This window comes from Fusarium musae, chromosome 11, assembly GCF_019915245.1.
Source record: "Fusarium musae strain F31 chromosome 11, whole genome shotgun sequence".
NCBI lineage: Eukaryota > Fungi > Ascomycota > Sordariomycetes > Hypocreales > Nectriaceae > Fusarium > Fusarium musae.
This window is the reverse complement of record NC_058397.1, coordinates 1-18,710: the sequence shown is the minus strand read 5'-3', so window position 1 is coordinate 18,710 and position 18,710 is coordinate 1. Positions and strand designations below refer to the sequence as shown.

The window sequence follows — 18,710 nt, the reverse complement described above, 5'->3', positions numbered from 1 at the left end:
TTGTATCTTCACCTTTTACAGTGAATATAATTGCCAAGTAGTCTTAAACATCAGGCTACAGTACAACTTCGAGGTTAAGGTCCTTGATATAGTATTGCCAGAATTTAGTATATTGCAAGTACGGCAATCGACGCCCTTTGATTCCTCTACTTTGTTAAAAGGTCCTCAGACTGTATCACTGGACATCTGCTGTAGCAATGACTAGCTTTGTGAAGTCATCAAACATATCAAATTGGAGCGGGCTAACAAGAGTGCCTCGATCTCCAGACCTTCCAATACTCTTTATCTGATCAACAGCCCGGCGGACACTAACCTTTGTCCGTGCAAAGTCGTCAGCGGTAAGTTGAGACCTGGCGAGAGTCCATTCCTCTGCTGACGAGGCTTTCCAGACAGCCTCAGGTGCTGGGAGAGTCAAGTTGTGAATGAGGCCGTTGTCCAGAGGCTCAAAGTAGTTTGGATCCTGCTTCTGAACACGACAGGAAAGGGTATTTATGGCATTGACAAGGAAAACAGTTCTTCGTATTGTCTCGTCCATGAGCCATTTGCGCCAGTTGCTCTCTTCACTGTCCTCAGCTGTTGAGGTTTGAAGATATTGTTTGGCGAGACGTCTGGTCATCTACCGTGCACGTTTAGCTCGTGTTTCTTCTTCAACTTAACCAGGGGTAACCAGGGGTAACCAGGGGTAACCAGGGGAGATGTTATATACCTTGAGGAAGAACATCTGCTGTGACTCAGCTGCGCGCGTCTGTTCTGGATTTACGCTCACAAAGAAGCCTAAGATCTGATAGATACACATGGCGTGGACCACCGCAAGCATGTCAGCATCAGAACCGGGTAATTGATGCTGCACACTGTTAATGAGAGTCGATGACTGGCTCAGACTCGACCTTTCACTTACAAATCCTTTGACAAGCTTGTTGGTCTCTTCGTTTATAAGCGAGTAAACAAATGTCTCACTGACAGGAACAGATGCGTAGAAAGCCCCGACACAGCAGAACGCTTTAGCAAGCGGCTCTGCGACATCCCCGGCAGAACATCGGTAAAGCTTGTGATGTACAAATGGTGGATATACTCCAGGTTGTAACATGACACTGGGGTAGTTGCTGACCATTTTAATGAGATCATCGTCTTTGTGGAGTCTGTGAAAAGGACATGACTGTAGATTTCGACTGATGCCATATGGCTGACGTGGGGCAGCCGTATTTGGCAACTCCGTACCACGCGCAGCTTTGACGGCACCATGAAGAGTCTTGCCTTGTTCGGTATCGGTCTCGACATCAAGTGGAGAGTTCTGATTGCTCTGGTGATTTGTAATAGATGTTGTTCTTGGGTAGTGACCGTCAGATGAGACAGGAGTATTCAGCATGGTTGAAAATCCACCCTGTTGAGAGGCCTGGCCCGGAGTAATCCGATTCTGAGTCAAGATCCCAAGTGAGCCTAGGAGATCGAAGTTGAGATCCTCAGAAGCTCCCGTGAAGCCGCCTCCTTGCATAGGGTCTTCGAGCTCTGGCGATATAGGCAGTTCGGGGGAGAGAAATGCATTCTGTGAGAACCAAGGTATTTCTCGCTGCCATCGGGACGAAGCGTCTGTCTCATTGGTCAAGTTAAATAACGAAATACCGTCCCTCTCAAGCTGGCCTGGGCTTAGCGTAGGATCTCCAAAGCCAACATTTGGCCTGTTTGTATGCGTGTTTGCATGCCACCCATTTATATTGATACCGTCAGACGCAGGTGCAGGTAATTGCTGTTGTTGGGGAGCTGCAAGTGACAGGCCGTTGCTGGTGGCAGAGCTGCGGCTTGGGTCCCCCGCGTCATGCATGACAGCTTCAAGATCAAGATCTGGTTGACGATGACTAGAGTAACTTGAACGCGATGAGCTATTTCCGATAACGCTATTGCTATCATATGGCTGCCCCGAATTGGTTCGAGAGTGGTGCACCCGAGGCCGCTGGGACGCCTCGATCTGCTGAGACGTGGCGTTGGGATTGTTGGCCGAGACGTAACGGCACGTCTTGTTCCTGTTGATGCAGCGTGAACATGACGGCGTACCCAGATCGCAACTCAATTTGGAGGCTGCGCAGGCTGTGCAAGACTTCTGCTTGGATAGCTTTTGTCGTTGGGACGATTGAATACAGCGCTGCTGATGCTTGTACCGATATTCCTCTTCAGAGATAAAGAAAAATTAATTAGCCTACCAGGCAACTGAGGAAAATCACAGCGGACAGGGCTATGAGTGCGATTGTTGGCGGTACAGGCACGAACCAACATCTACTCAAAGGGATTGACCATAACAAAGGGTAACAGGGCGTAGTACTCACTCTGAGCAAACTCCTTGGGGCAGTTGGAGCACCGCCAGGGGCCCTGCTTGGAAGCGTCTCTCGCCCGGCGAGAGGTAGTCTCAGAGCGACTCGGCGAAAAGAGAACCGGCTGCATCTCTCACTTCCTCCGAGGCGAGGGTAAGAGGGAACGGGCTTGGACAGAAGACAGCAGAGCACGTCTACATAGCTCCGAGAGGGACGGGGGCATCCTCTTCCGATCAAGTTAGCGCGTTATAGCGTGATTACAGGGATCTGCAATTAGCCAAACAGTCCTACCGCGCTTGATCGTATCGGGAAATGCGTATCTGTGACCCGGGAGTGGGGGCAACCCTACCCTACGCGTTTTCAAACACACCCGCATCAAGACTCCTGTCAGGCTACCTCACTCCGTACCCGAGAGTGAAGGATTGGTAATGTCAGCCGCATGCCCGCAGATAGACTAGCCACAATTGTTTCTCTTATCAGCGTTCATAGTGGTTCTAAACTCGATATTGTTCTTCGCCATGTCTCGCAACATGATCCTGCAATGTCGTGATGGCATGCGGCAAGATTCCGAGGTGGTCATCGAGAAGTAGCCTTGCTTTAGTGAATATCAAATGGAGGTAGTACGTATGCTTGTACCCAGTGTATGAGACTGAAGTGAAGCTCTAACCTCTGTAAGTCTACGCCTCGGCAGGCAGCCTTCCCTGCCGTTGCAACAAGAAAGGGAAGGCAACTATGCACTTTCGGGTTCGCCGAACCATCTACAAGCAATTGAACCATGGTTGACGACATCAGTATCTCTGGAATATGCTGCGCATCCCCGACGCAAGCTTCAATGACATGATACGGGTTGATTCTCAAGTCATTCCTGACTAGGAACATGGACATGGAGGCACGTTGAGGATCCTGACAACAGCCAGCTACTGGCTCGCATTGCTCCAAGTCTGAAACTCTCTTTGATTAGCAGTACTCATGGGGAACAAAGTGGGTAAGACTGTATGTATTCTCGATCCCAGCGTTTCTCTCTGAATCGAGGTGCTATTGTTGAGTCGGCTTGCATAATAACCCGCACTAGTCGCGTCAAGTTGAAGTGAAGCAGGTCTGCTGCTAAAATATACTTGACATTCTTGTTATATGCTAAGTAACATTTGTTCAAATTCATCTCAACATCAGAGACTTTCACATTGCACCATACTTTTCCAAAATGGGCACGATTAAGGTTCTTATCGTTGATCATTATGATTCCTACACAAACAATATTCTACAACTTCTTCAAGGTACTCAGAAAGGTCATGATGGACAGTCATATCCAGAGTGGAGTGTATCTATTATTCGATTTGACCAGTTCTCATGGTATGTAAAACAAAACGGTCCCAAGCCTCTAACTATACGCAAAGGCTAACTGTTTGTTCCCAGGGATCACTTCAAATCGGAAATCCTCCCTCACCTAGATGCCATCATCTTATCACCAGGACCCGGCACACCGCAGCGCGAAGCAGACTTTGGCTTCAATGCTAGGCTTATAAGAGAAGTCAACATTCCCATACTGGGGATCTGCCTTGGACATCAAGGCATTGGTACATCGTTCGGCGCCAATATCATTCATGCACCAAACATTAAACATGGTCAGATCTGTCAGATTCACCACCGCGGCACAGGTATCCTGAGCGGTCTGCCACAGAAGTTCGATGGAGTAAGGTATAACAGTCTTGTGTTGGACATTGAAGGCATGTTGTCTCTCTGGTAGCTTACCTTCACATCGTGTTGTTGCTGACACTCTCTAGATGTCCCACCGGAGCTGCAAGTCACAGCATGGACATACGACCCAGAGAACCCCTCTAAAAAGGTTTTGATGGGACTTCAACATCGGGAACGCCCTGTGTTTGGCACCCAATGGCATCCAGAAAGCATTTGCTCTTCTCACGGGAAGCAGATCCTTTCAAACTTCCGAGATATCGTCTTGGACTTTTGGGTGACTAGTAATCCGAGAAACCAATGGACAAAGCGTAGAGTTCTTGAGAACGCGTCGCTGCCTGAACATATTCTTCAGCAGAATGCCGTTGAGCAAACCGGCCTGGGCAAGGCACTAGGTACAGAGGTTGACCCGGCACGACCGGTCTCACCTTATTACGTCAAGTCTGCTAGAATTGGCAAAGGTCCATCCGCAGAGATTGTGTTCCAAACATTGTTTCGGGGTAGATCATTAGACGGTGAGGCGTGGCTTGATAGTGCCAAGGTACGTTCGTCCTATCCAACCCCAACCACTTACACATTCTGACTTGGCTTCAGGTCAGAGACTCACACTCTCGTAACTCTTATCTATCTTGGGCTTCCTTTACACTGAGCTACTCAACCAAGTCGAGGCACGTGTCTTTTTATCAACATGGCAAAAACATAAAATCGGAGAGGCTGAGTGTTTCCTACTGGTCGTGGCTGGAGAAGTTCCAGCAGGAGACCATCGTGGCAAACACCGAAACACTCCCTTCTGAGTCGCTGGATCAAGAGACAGATATTGGTCAGCCTTTGCTCCAGGTTGGGCTCATCGGCTACTTTGGCTATGAGCTCAAGAGAGAATCACTACCTGGCTACCAGTTCACGCCACCCGATGAGAAGGATGTCAGCTTGAAGCACAGCGATAGCGAGCAACTCTTCGCAAACACCGTGCTTCGGCTGGATAATTATACTGGAGAGTGGACACTGTTCAGTTTGATACGTCGAGGTGAAGAGGATCCAATCGGCAATGCCATTGGCGCCTCGAGCAAGATAGGCATCGACGAGGCCGAATTCGACCTTTATCTGAATCGTGTCCGTGAGGTGTTTGACGCACCGCCGTCGCCACCTTACGTTGAAGCGCACCCTTTGCCACCTTTCGTCGCGCTCGACAACGAGGCGTCCTATTCCAACACAATCTGGGCAGCCAAACAGGCCATCAAAGAAGGAGAGACCTACGAACTGACATTGACAACAAAGTTCAAGGCAAAGAGCCCCGAGGTAGATCCCTACAGCCTGTATCTTGACCTTCGGAAACGAAATCCGGCGCCTTATTCTGCCTATATCCACTTTGCCGCCCATGATAAGACCATCCTTTCATCATCGCCTGAGCGATTCATCTCCATCGATAGTAATGGAGTTGCAGAGATGAAGCCAATCAAGGGTACCCTTGCTGTTGACCCCGATCCAGTTGAGGACGAGAGGCGGAAGCATCAACTTGCGACCGATGTCAAAGAGCTAGCCGAGAATCTGATGGTAAGCACAAACCCGTCACTTAAGATTCGGTTGACTAATTTTAGATAGATCGTTGACCTCATTCGATCCGATCTTCACAACATCTCACCACCAAGCTCCATTTCTGTGCCGAAGCTGTTGCATGTAGAGACCTATCAAACTGTACACCAGGTAAGATGGCACGCTTTCCATGTGTTACTTGACGACAGGATGACTTACTATCGTCTAGCTTGTCACAACAATACAGTCCCATGTCGCCACGTCGGTAGGAGGAACCAAGGTCATCGAACGCTGTTTCCCACCTGGTTCCATGACGGGCGCTCCAAAACTTCGCTCAGTTCAGATACTCGACTCTCTCGAAGGTCAACGTGAGCGAGGTATATACTCTGGAAGTATTGGTTACATCTGTGCCAGCGGTACCGTCGACCAATCCGTCGTGATCCGCACAATCGTCAAGTCTGGCAATGATCTAGAACTCGGAGCGGGAGGGGCGATCACTTGGCTGAGTGAGGCGGACAAGGAATGGGACGAGGTCATGGTTAAAGCGAATGCTGTTGCTCGAGGAAAGGGAAAGGCGCAAGTACCTGGTGCCGCTATCAGTCACTTAGGACCATTCGTAGAGGAAGAGGGTCATCTACGACAGGAGCACCCGCTAAGAACTGCAATCAGCGCGTGACCGGCATTGGGATAGATTGGTTCAATAGCATCCATAGTTTGTAGTAACAATATTGTCTAGTTTGAATAGAAACACACATTCGTTGGATATATGTTTGGAGAAGAGTGAGATGAAATAGGTCAACTAAGTATTTAATCCCGGGCCATGCGATGGCTTCTCTAGGTGGTTTTGGCCATTTGCCATTTCCCTCTGTCTTGATAACATCGCAGCCGGCAACAAAAAGCCTCACTATAGACGAATAACGGCACACGGCAGCATAGAGAGAAGAGCCTGACGAAATTTTTTTAAGAAGAATCTATTGAAACTGCCGTTGAAGAAGAAAAGCCTTTAAGCTTCTACCCCACTCTCATCGAGTTCTTGATACTCACTGCCTAACAGAGGTCAGGTTGAACGGCTTGATCGGTGACTCTACTGAGTTTGTCAAATCTAAAAGAAGTAGAATAGCTTCCACCCCTTCACCTTGGTGGCCCAAGTGAAGAAGTAGACCAAGGCAAGATTACTGAGCGTGAACATGACAAAGATTCCCCAACTACCCCATTGTCCGCCGAGCTGGCCATCTCCCAGGTTGAATTGGTCCAAGAACTGAGTCCCAGTAGTCCAACGACATATCTGGCAATAGTCATCACCAGAAGCGTCGGGGTTGAGTAGCTGAGCGGACGCGGATACAGCCCATTCCGATACATAGGAAGAACACGTCTGGTTAGCAGGGGCTGTAAACACTGTGAGGTCTGCTGGTGAGCATGAAACATCGACAGATGAGGTCACAGCGGTTACCATCCCGCCAAGAAGGTAGGTGAATGGGGATAGGTAGTAGAGCTGTATTTATGTTAGACAAAGGCTAGAGAGGATAATTGCGGAAACGCTGTGGCTTACCCAGTAACGCCAGAAGACCTGAATCTGGCTGTAAGGAACAATGATGCCGTTGAACCAGTTACAAGTGCAAACAATGAACACGAGAACATTTCCTGCTGCTCCGAGATCTGGGCTGAGGGCCATCATGAAGAGACCAAGGAGAACCTGCAATTGTCAGAGGAGTGCCACTAACTAAAAGGACTTGTGTGTGACCTACTTGGAAGATCTCATACGTGAGAAGGAATAGAAAGATATAACCGGCTTGATCCAAAGGCAAACCGGCTGGGAAGTACCAAATCACGAAGTACAGAACGGTGACCAAGATAGCGCCGGGGATCTCTGACAGTATGGCCGAAGACACGAAAGCAATCCATCCGTATGCATGAGAAGGTCCTTCACGAAACTGCCAGTACAGACTTGCAAAGAAGTAACGGGCCAAGATCACGTTTACAATAGCGTTACAAAGGAAAAGGATGAAGAAGACACTGAACATTCTATTGAGTTGGTTAGCGATTTGGAGAGAGTGTAGAAGGTGAAGAAAAGCTCACCGATTCTGGAGATCTTGCGGGCTGGTACCGATCTGGAAGAAAGTGAACCCGACGAGGATAGCACTGATGACATGCACCCAGATCTTGGAATAGATATACGGGGGACTTCGCCACTGGTTTAGCAGCATCCGCTTTGTGAGAAGCAATGTCTGAAGAACCACGGAGGCATTGTGCCCAGAGGCGCTTTCTTCGTCGACCTCAGGTGAGAGGACCTTTGAAGTATCACTACTGATAGCGATTTCATGCCCAAGTGCAGTAGCCTCTGGGGAGGCAGCCCATGTCGAAGCCCAGTTGGAGCCCTTGTCAGAAGTGCGAGCATTGACACCTGCCCCAACAGTCTCGAGGATGAATTCACCGGGGTTTGCTCCTTCAGGACATGTAGCACCGTTACGAGCAAAGTACGGGAGAGCTTCGGTGACCTTGCCAAAGCTACATCATGGTCAGGTTGCGAAGATAGATGGATATCTTGGGAATGGAGACTTACTAGAGTTGATTGCCTTCTGAAGACAGGGCCAGAAGGTTGTCAAATTGGGAGAACACCAGAGCAGAGGGTTGATGGATAGTGACAACTATTGCCTGGCCTTGACGGGCGAGTGTCTTTAGGTAGTGGACGATGCGAGATGCGCCTTGAGAATCCAGCCCGGAGGTTGGCTCATCGGCGAACAAGATCTCGGGCCGCGCAGCAAGTTCAACACCAATCTAATCAAGCCTAAGGTTAGCTTCGATGGTTGGGATCGGGGGAGGCCGTAAAACACACAGTTACTCTCTTGAGTCGCTCGACACCAAGACCGCCGCCATCTTCTCCAATCAGAGCATCCTGGACTTCGTTAAGATCAAGCAAGTCCAAGACTTTGCTAACGTAGGCCAGCTTCTCGGCCTTGGAGTAGTGCTTTGGCTGTCGTAGAAGGGCAGAGAACTCGAGGGCCTCCCGAACGGTTGCTGTCCCGTCGTGTAGATCCATCTGCTGCGCGAATCCTAAGGACCACCGTTAGTCACCATTCCACAGAAACCGGCATGGGTTTGTGCCATACCAACTGTCTTTCTATAGCTCGAGCTGGGAGATTGATCGTCGACCAGAACCTCTCCATTGACGATACTGCCCGCAAAGTTGGTCTGACTTAGAGCCGTGAGAAGTGTCGTCTTGCCTGCGCCACTGGCGCCACAGAGAGCAGTAAGCTCTCCCCGCCTGACGTACCCCGAGATGTTCTTGAGAATATGGCTATCGCCAATGTCGACGCTGAGCTGGTTCCACTTGAGGGCAATCTGGCCAATCCGACTCGAAAGAACACTCGCGTGGCCGGATGAGGGAGCGGACTTCTCAACGTCATGAAAGTCAGAACTCGAAGTATCGCGGCGTTTCGCAAACACGAGGGGAGCTCCACCGTTGGGTGCGAAGCTCATGAACTCGCTTCCAAAGATGCCAGCAACGAGATAGGCCAGGCCGATGGCTATCATAATACCGATGTTTCGCCATCTGTGGGAGTAAGAAAATCCAAAAGACTCGGCGTACTGAAGTCCTGGCACACTGGTCTGGCCGGGCAAAGCACCTCTCACGGCGCAAGTCTGATGCCCTGCAACACCCTGTGCTGGGATGAGGCTATCATGACATGAGAGATTCAATCCGCTGAACTCGCTACTAAAGAGCTGAAGTAAATGTCAGTGTATTTCGAGGGTCATTGGTTGGATCATGGAACTTACGTTCTCAAAGCCGTAGAACATGGGATTGATATGGTGCAGCCATCCGAAAGCTGGACTCATATCGTTGGGAGGGATCAGAAAGCCTGCAAAGAGAAGAAGCACTGTGCAAGAGAACCCTCCATAACGGAAGCCTAGTCACCAGAGTACGTTAGTGCTGTCGCGGAAATGTGGGTGTTGGTAACTCACAGTCATCTAACGTCCCGACAAAGTAGGCAAACATGCGGAGGAGGTTGCTGAAGCATACGGTCGATATGAAGAGCGTCAGGTAAAAGAAGAAGAACTTGCCAGCTTCAACCTGGAGCCGTGAAAGAAAGTAAAACACAAGAGTAAAGAGGACATGCTGGAAAGCGATGAGCGGCAGATCGATAAGGAAACGGGCCAGTGCGACTGCAGCGGGACGGGTCAGGTGGAGGTTGGCTGTAAGATGACCGTCAGTAACACAATCTCGACAGTTGCGGTGTCAGGGTGGTTCGAGGTACCTTGTCGCTCTAGTACAGGCCTGTTGGTGTAGGCATCGAAAAGCTCAGGGAACTGCAACCATCCGTTCAAGATCAGTGCAAAGTACAAGATACCACCACGGGTGAATGCGCCCTGTGCATTGTTCTCAATGTTGAAATACATACTACCGCACACGAGGCAGAGAATGATGGTTGTAATCCACTTGATATAGTAGACCCGCCTCTGTCCCTTGACGAGCTGATACTCCCGCTTCAAGCTCTCCTTCACCTGAGAAGGCAGCGATAAGCGATACGAATAGGATGGAAGGAGAGCGTCTGCCTGACCCTGCTTCTCTCGATATTCGTCGATCTCACTGACGAGGCGTGCATAGTTGTTAGATCTTCTGAAGGCTGCAGCAAGATCGGCAGAAGACTTGATGCTATCAGCCTCTGACCCGGGAACAGCCCTCCTCTCTTCGGGATCTGTCACGGTTGCAAGGAACTCAGCCGTCGTCTGCCCAGGAATTGGAATGAATCCAAGGTTGTTGAAATAGCTCCAGGCCTCGGACGTGCTTCCAAAAAAGGCTTCGTGTCCTTCGGAGAGAAGGACAACCTTGTCGAAGTTTCGGTATATCTCTTCGCCGGCTTGGTAGAGTGTTGCGAGAGTTGTCTTGTGGCCGATATCGGTGAAGGCTCTTAGGGCTTTGACAAAGTCCAAGGCGGTGGAGGAGTCGAGGCCACGGGTCGAATTGTCGAAACATTGGACCGAGGAACCAGCTGCCAGGACTTCGGCGATGGAAACACTAGAAGGTCGCAGATTAGACATGATAGTGGCGATAAAGTGAAGGTTTCCCTCTTACCGTTTCCTCTCTCCGCCTGACACACCGGGTGAGAATGCACCACCAACAGGAGTGTCGATAGTATGTGAGAGACCGCAGATCTTGGCGATAACATCAACCAGGCTTGCCACGAGCTTTGTGTTGCGAGCATTTTTCGGGAGAGAATTGCGCAGAGCAAATTGAATTGTCTGTCTAACGGTTAAGGAAGCAATGTGCCTGTCCTCCTCAGGTAGATAGATGATCTCCCTGGCATGATCACGCCTGAAGACAGAAGAAGATACGTTGGCGTACTCGAGGTCACCGGTTGTGGCCAGATTGGATCGACTGGCGATTGTGCGGAGGAACGTGGAGCATCCACTACCGGGGCGTCCCAGGACAAGAAGCATTTCCCCGGGTTTGACAACGCCTGAGAATCCATCGAGGATTGTTCTTCTTTCAGGGTCAGAGTTTTGTGGGCTGAGGCGTGCCAAGATCTGTTCCTTGATGAAGTGAACTTGGTCGGGCCCAAAGGTGTTGATGATGGCTTGAGGCAGAGTCTTGACCTGGATCTTGGTTCCCGATGGGGCAGTGACCGAGAGATTCTTGAAAGATACGCCAATTTGTTTTGGTGTATCGTTGCCGCCTAGAGCTTGACTCTGAAGAAGCACCCGAATGGCGTCTAGGCCCTCTGAGTCCAGGCCTTTGGGGATGGATACCTCAATCGACGCATCCTTCTGGGTCTCGATGACCGACCCGTCGGTGGGCGTAGACATGTTGGATGCTGCGTGCTGGAAGGAAACCTGGGCAGTAAAAGCTAGAGCAAACAGGTTGGATAACAAATGGTAGAACAAGATCAATTGGAAGAGGCTGTAAGCCGAACTCCCAGCAGGTCCTCGAGTCTCTCGCTATTGAGCGTCGCTGTGAGTCAAGCTGATAGTGAATTAGACTCAATTCAGATGAATGTGATGTTGATTAGTCAATCCTGGTGATTGGTCCGAGTCGCACTAGAGAATAACTTGACTTGGGTCCCTTAAGAGAGGTTGGCTCCTCCATTTGCAGGTCAATTAATCTCCGAGTTTCAATGGATTGCTTAACCACACACGAGTACCGCTGGAGATCGCGGTATTATGCGATTGGGATGTGCGATCTAGGGTTGGTGGAGCTGCCAAAAATGTCCGACCCCTGTTCGGAGCAAAATGGCAATATCCTCGTCTCTTCGGACTTGGCCGACCATGATCGGAGCCATTTGACCACATGCTCAACAGCCATTTCTGCGATAGTAAGGATTACGACGTCTTTCTTCCCTGGAAGCGACGTTTTTTATTTGGTGCTAGAAGATTGCTAGATTACGCGACCCTGCTATTTGGTATCTTAGTCTTGTGGTTGAAGGCGAAATGGAAGAAATATCTGTTGGTTCTATGCTGTTCATTATTCAGCCTCATTATTGCGTGACGCTCTAAAATATGTTGGTGGCGTGGCTGTTGGTACACTGCTTGCAGTTCCAGACTGCTGGAGACGGGCTAACTCCAGTAGACACAACAGCAAACACCATAAAGCGATATAGTATAGCACTTGACAACACTCTTAATAAATAGAGAAGTAGACTCACAGTAACTAGCATCGTTTCTATTTACTTGAATCACTTACCGCTGCAAGTAAATCTTGGGCTATTACTTGAAAATCACCGCCCACCTACGGAAGAAAGATCTTCACAATGGCAGATGCACTTGGTCCGTCCACCCATTGGTGGAACGACGCCGGTTTGAGAAAGCTCTATCTCTGGCTGCCGGTTGTCATCCTCAGCAGTTCATATCAAGGTTTCGATGGCATGATTATGAATGGTTTGCAGTTGCTGCCCTCCTGGCAAGAAGGTGAGTGTCACCATTCGACTCCATGGTAGCTCGCGATGGTAAATTAGACTGACTCCGAACTTTAGAATTCGATCACCCAGAAGGACCAGTCTTGGGTCTGCTCAACTCTATCCAGACTGTTGGAGCCATGTTGGCGCTACCTCTCATTGGTTGGATCGTCGATAAGATCGGGCGTCGCAAGTCCATTGCCTTTGGCGCCTCATGGACTCTGCTTGGCGCGATTCTACAGGCAACCTCTAAGCACATTGCACAATTCGTCATTTCTCGATTCATCATTGGCTTTGGTCTCGCTTTCACCGTCGTTGGTGCGCCGCTACTTCTTGCCGAGCTGGCTCTTCCAAAGCATCGTGGAACCATCTTGTCTTACTTTCCCACTGCATGGTATACTGGAGCAATCATCGCAGCTTGGACAACCTATGGCACTCAATTCATTGAGGATTCCCGCTCTTGGCGTATACCCAGTGGTCTCCAAGCTGTCCCCGCTGTCATCCAGATCAGCCTTCTTTGGTTTATCCCCGAAAGTCCTCGTTGGCTGATTTCCAAGGGTAATGGCGCAGCTGCGCGAAGCTTTTTGGTAAAGCATCATGCGAACGGTGATGAGAGCAATCCAATTGTGGAGATCGAATACACACAAATCAAGGAGGCTATCCTCAAAGATGCACAGTACAAGGAGCAGGGCAGCTATCTCGATCTTATCCGAACGAAACCGAACAGGAGAAGACTTATTCTTGTCACATTCTGTGGTCTGTTCCTCGAGGTGAGAAGGCTGAGGCAAGCTTCCATTGAGCCTTTGCTAATAATATTTCTAGATTTCAGGCAATGGTCTAGTTCAATACTATCTCCATTCCGTGCTGAACAGTATCGGAATCACCAAGACGATTGAGCAAACTACAGTCAACGGTTGCTTGTCTATCTACAACTTTGTCTTGGCTCTTGGTGCTTCGTTCTTAGTTGACCGGATTGGTCGCCGCAAGCTCTTCATTATCTCTACTGCCGGAATGTTTTTTGCTTTCGTTTTGTGGACTACCTTTGCAGCTTGTGAGTACCTACTATACCTGCATTTCAGCTTGATCAAGGCATGCTAATTCAATCGTCGCAGTATACACCGAACACGGCACTCGGAACTACGCGATTGGTGTCATTGTCTCCATCTTCCTTAGCAATGGCGCTTATGACCTTGGGTGGACCCCTCTCTGGGCTTATCCGGCCGAGCTTCTGCCTTACGAGGTGCGAGCACGTGGAGTTGCTTATATGACGGGTATTATGCATGCCGCAGGGTTCTTTTCTTCTTTCGTAAACCCAATTGGGTTGAAGAATGCTGGATGGAAGTACTATATTGCATTTATTGTCTACACGTTCCTGGAGGTAAGTTCACCGTCGCGCTTTGGCTAATGCGATTGAGCCCAACTGACCCATTGCCTTTGATAGCTTGTTGCCGTCTGGTATTTCTTCGTTGAAACCAAGGGATATACCCTTGAGGAGATCGATACTATCTTTGAAACACCGGGCCTTACTTGGAAGCAGAGAAGAAATCTCAAGGCTCCTAGCCTTGTCCGGGAGACTAGCTCAATTGAAGAGAGTGGTGATGCTGCTCGGAAGCCTGATGTTGCGGTCTCTAAGGTAGAGCTTTGAGCTTTCCAATGAAGCTTTCGAGGAGAAATTTTGCATGCCAAACTATTCATATCCTTACTCATATCACTATAGAGGTAACTGGAAGGTGGAAGGAAACTATAATTCATTGAATCGTCTCAAAGTCTGTGTTGGAGTTGTGAAGTATTTATTTATTTTCTGCCATTGACGCTTAACATGTTCTCCAGCGCGCCTGGTAATTGGGCATGGTCGGAACCCGATTAAACAGGCGGCGGCCGACTGGATGGGTTTGCTAGGGGAGGAAAGAAAACTCAGCACCTTAACCCTAAATGATAAAAATACTTAGGTAAACTTAGCCTAAATTTAGTACTCTATTTACTAAGTTTATTTCGACACCGTACATCAAGGTTCGGTGTTTTCTTGCTCCCTGAGGGTTTGTTACTGTACAGCTCCACACTTGTTCTTGGCCAACGTGTCATTTAGCTCGTTTAGTTAGCCAATAGCCCAGTGCTGATACCTGCCGTGTCCCATAGTCCCTTACGCTATGTGCCACTGTCGCTGCGCCCTATGGGGTTTTATTGACTTTAATACGCTACAGATAAACGCGCTTACCATATGCACCCATCGCTTCTGTAAGCTTAATCAATAGTTTAGCCACAACGGACTACTATTACAGTGCTTTACCAGAAGAGCTGGACTATTGCTTTTATTACCTTTCAGGGGTCGGCTAATCTGTATTAATTGCTATACACAACCTGGTTAATAATTTAAATGCATCAGGCGCCCTCCTCTTTTACCTGGATCCTGAAGTCGTGGTTCATTATCGCTTTCTAAATTCGCTTCATCTGGCCTGTCATGATGTCGTCTCCGAAGCTGCTGCTAACGTTGGTGGCCACCTTCCTGTTTTTCACGTCTATTTCCGCTGGGTATTGTAAGCCCAAATCCTCTCTCTCTGAGTCTATCACTACCACGACATATCCCACAACAGACACCGCAAATCTTGTTACGACGACAGCCGACAGAACCACTACTGCTGGTCTGCCGATAACCACAACCGATGCTACCACTCTTCCCGCTACAACCACTGAATCTTCGGGTACTTGCACACTAGAGCCCCTGCTTGATCCACAGCCAAATTATCATCTTCAATTTACTCTCGGTGTTGAAACATGTTACGATTTGGACCGTTCATACCGTTACAGGGTGGGTGGAGGTGCCAGTAGTGGATTCAACCCTTGGGTACTCACAACGGATGGTGGTGAATACTTCACCGTCGGAGACAATGGTCACGTTTCTTACAGGGATGGTTATGTTATTGCCCAAGAGCCGGGCACTGACAATATTGGTGGTATCTCTGAGAGTGACACGGCAAGAGCCAGTTGGACCAGGCTTACTTGCAAAGTTTTCACCACCTCCAATACCCCATTTAACTACATGTCATGCGTCGGAGATGGACCCGAGAACTCTATATTCCAGATCTGCCAACTGTCACCCAATGGTCCACTAAGCCTCTTGCTTTCTTCATCAGTGTTGCCTGGATGTAGTGAGGCATATCTATTTGGTGCTGACAGTTAAGAAAAACGGCTGTTGAAAGAAGAAGTTGTTTTACTAAAACCTATAAGCTCAAGCTTTAAAGCTTTCAAGCGGATATCTTCAACAAATTTGCCAGCAGGCCCGAAGGGAATGAACGACTGGTCTTGAAAAGTCTGACCGACAAGGTATCAGGGGGCCTTATTTAGTGTCTATTCAAGAGCTATAAATACGAACAAAATGCCCTTGCCCATTTCCTTCACGATGTAAGGGGTAATCTTGGGATGAAATGCCGTGTCTAGTAAATATATCTGAAATCGGGCTATTTCATTCTATATTTTATGGGAAACCTAGAGGAAACTCTGAAAATTCATAAGACTCCAGAAGACCCCATCTGTCTTGAATACAAAAGTACCGGTAGAATAAAGTGCAAGGCTAACAGGTAACCCAATCACCTACTAAGATGTCTCCCCCGCGCACCTACTCGTGGACCTCGCTCGCTCGCTTAAAGGGAGCGCGAATAAGTGGGATCATTTTTGAGTGAGTCCACAGGTATATATATGCCTTTCACCCCATCATGGGGTAAAGTGAACCCCGGACTGGGGTCTTGGGGTCAACATGGAAGCTCATAGTTTAAGAACAACCATCATAGAAAATTTGAGCCCCGATCGACAAGGTCAAGCTCACCATTGTGCATGCGATATTGCCAGTTGTTATCTAAGTCATGAATGAGATGGATCAGGTTGGTCTATCTTATCCGATTCAGTCGGTTCTATTTGGCACAGGATCTGAAACCTTGCGCCGGAACAAACGGAAGAGGGAGGAGGACTGGGGGTGTAGGTGTATCTACTGCTTAGTCCCCATATCACTGGCAATCATTTGTCTTCTTCTATCTATCGCACAATCTGTGAGAGAGTCTATTCTACAGGCGATAAATTGCAGGCCTTGTACAATTGTAGGGCCTCATTGATCTGAGAACCTTCAGGGACATATATCTATGCCAGGCGTGTCTTGATAATAATTGAATTCGGAGCCCGAAAAGCAATTGAACTTCTCAAGTGATGCTTATTGTGATACCACGTAGGATTGGTTGTTGCTACTTTTGGCAAGTGCTGATATCACACAGCGTGCGATCTGCACCACTGGGCCCATCGCCCGTGAGATGCTGCGTAAGCGTTAGCTTCGCGGGTGTCGGTATCGGCGCGGCCCGGATTTAATGCATCCTAATCTGACTTTTTCTCACAGCGATAGTGATATCAGCACACACACACACGTAAGCATCACTCCTACCTAATATGGCGCTGCCGCGTTATCTCGTCATAATTAAACTGCCAACGGATCCAATGGAAGACGATCGATCTATTACGCGACCTTAAAATGGCCGGGGAGTATGCAGTTGTGTCCCGTGTGACAAAATGGAGATAAGCAACCTCGCGTCTAGATAGGGAGTTGCACGGAAGTGACAGTTTCGAACCACGGGAGGCACCGCCCTTTTGGAAATGTATTACGAAGCTGAGACTTGGCATCACATCATAATGTGGCTTCCTGTCGCATCTTGGAGACAAAAGAGTGCATTGCCTTATCCTGTGTAACGCTCCACGCTCAGTTCTCACATAATCCTGACTGCATAATCATACAATCAGAGCATAACATTGCCACACTCTGACTGCTTGCACAAAGAATAAATGACACCTTACACTTTGGGTCAGAGAGAAGAGTGAAGAGGATCCTGGTAGTGAATTGATTAGTTCGCACATGATATAAAGAGAATGCCTAAGAAGTAACCACGGAGCCACCATGCGATGCCGACACGTCCGTTCGGCACCCACATGTTTGGCACAATGTCACACCGCCAATCATGCGAGCGCTGTCGGCAGCAAAAGGTCCGGTGTCTTCGAGACTCCACCTCACAGAAGCCATCACCAGGTCAGCCTCTGCCAAAATGCTCCAAATGCGAAAAAGCAGGCACAGCATGTGTGTACAACTGTAGATCGATCGAGTTGATCCCACCATCTAACAAAGGGTTAAGGTATCACTACATTAAGAGCCAAGACAAAAAGACCGTGCTTCAGCTCCGAGAACAACATGGGCCTGTCATCTTTAGAGAGACAGACGGGTGGCTCTCTAGAGGATGATTGGCTTGATTATGACAACTTCAACTGGCACCAGACAGGCACAACGGCCCAAGCAGAGCTTGAACTCGAGAATACCTCTCGGAATATTGATCAAGACCTGAAAATGAGTAATGATTTTATGGCTGGGATGGATGCACACCTCGACGAAGGACAATGGTGGAACGAGACAACCCCGATCCAAACACCACTATCCAACGCCGATGTCAGTGATGACAGGGCGACGCCCAGTTTCTTACAAGAACTTACCTCCCAGGCTATGGCTGTGAGCACTAAGACCATCTCAGCTACAATTGCTCTGCATCATCCCCGCAGTGCTCCACCAACTGTATCATCCCAGTATGTCAACCAGGCTTTTGATGGCACAAGAACTCTGGTACGTATCATCAACACCATATCCATGATAATTTCCGGGGAGAACGATGAGATTACCTCGGAGGGTGAATCGTGCTGTAGCATTGGAGGGCTGGCTCTTACAACCCTTGCCTGTCAGCAGCATCTTCTGGGCCTTTTCAAGGCAATTTGCAAGTCTATAGAACATTGTACTGATGAAAGGTCGAGGGAAAAGACTGCGTTCGGAGTTAGCCATAGTAGCTCACTGATTGGGGATGTAGCTCCTTCTTCAGCGCAGTTTACAATGGTTCTTCAATTGCTGGTACATCTTATCAACCGGTTGGACAGATGTCTCTTCACAGGCGCACAAACAATGCCCAGCCCCGACAAGTACCAAGGCGGTATGGATCTGACACATTTGGGGAAGAATGCGGACGAACTTGAAACAGATAGAATAAGCATTTCTGGGTTCGCACAGGGATCAATTACAGGGTTATCACTAGAGTATTACAGACTGCGACAGATCATTTCCCAACTTCAGGGGCGGATGGACACACTTGGGGAAATTTAAGTTAAGGGGTTGGGTTACTTTTTCTGAACGAAGGAGACGGTTAGGGTTAGGGTTAGGGTTAGGGTTAGGGTTAGGGTTAGGGTTAGGGTTAGGGTTAGGGTTAGGGTTAGGGTTAGGGTTAGGGTTAGG

At 48.8% G+C, this 18,710-nt stretch overlaps 5 protein-coding genes across 5 annotated transcripts; 3 read left to right on the top strand and 2 right to left on the bottom strand.

The window, feature by feature from the left end:
- Positions 1-175: 175 nt before the first annotated feature.
- On the bottom strand, positions 176-1,819 carry J7337_013058 (uncharacterized protein; the record flags this gene model as incomplete). The annotated part of the gene is made up of 3 exons (XM_044830554.1): positions 176-616; positions 707-844; positions 899-1,819. The coding sequence occupies 3 exons, from the start codon at positions 1,817-1,819 to the stop codon at positions 176-178; spliced, it is 1,500 nt and encodes a 499-aa protein (XP_044673829.1).
- A 1,685-nt stretch (positions 1,820-3,504) lies between these two features.
- Positions 3,505-6,201, top strand: J7337_013057 (uncharacterized protein; the record flags this gene model as incomplete). Its single annotated transcript, XM_044830553.1, has 6 exons — positions 3,505-3,653; positions 3,717-3,970; positions 4,085-4,536; positions 4,707-5,546; positions 5,595-5,696; positions 5,755-6,201. The coding sequence occupies 6 exons, from the start codon at positions 3,505-3,507 to the stop codon at positions 6,199-6,201; spliced, it is 2,244 nt and encodes a 747-aa protein (XP_044673828.1).
- Positions 6,202-6,627: 426 nt separating this feature from the next.
- J7337_013056 (uncharacterized protein) lies at positions 6,628-11,327 on the bottom strand (the record flags this gene model as incomplete). Its single annotated transcript, XM_044830552.1, has 11 exons — positions 6,628-7,017; positions 7,075-7,218; positions 7,271-7,547; positions 7,602-8,030; positions 8,086-8,300; positions 8,359-8,576; positions 8,633-9,245; positions 9,300-9,430; positions 9,486-9,716; positions 9,779-10,539; positions 10,597-11,327. 11 exons carry the CDS (start codon positions 11,325-11,327, stop codon positions 6,628-6,630), a joined length of 4,140 nt encoding a protein of 1,379 aa, XP_044673827.1.
- A 941-nt stretch (positions 11,328-12,268) lies between these two features.
- J7337_013055 (uncharacterized protein) lies at positions 12,269-14,057 on the top strand (the record flags this gene model as incomplete). The annotated part of the gene is made up of 5 exons (XM_044830551.1): positions 12,269-12,425; positions 12,491-13,182; positions 13,235-13,463; positions 13,525-13,790; positions 13,854-14,057. 5 exons carry the CDS (start codon positions 12,269-12,271, stop codon positions 14,055-14,057), a joined length of 1,548 nt encoding a protein of 515 aa, XP_044673826.1.
- Positions 14,058-17,630: 3,573 nt separating this feature from the next.
- On the top strand, positions 17,631-18,081 carry J7337_013054 (uncharacterized protein; the record flags this gene model as incomplete). The annotated part of the gene is given in 2 exon segments (XM_044830550.1): positions 17,631-18,016; positions 18,030-18,081. 2 exon segments carry the CDS (start codon positions 17,631-17,633, stop codon positions 18,079-18,081), a joined length of 438 nt encoding a protein of 145 aa, XP_044673825.1.
- Between the last annotated feature and the right edge of the window lie 629 nt (positions 18,082-18,710).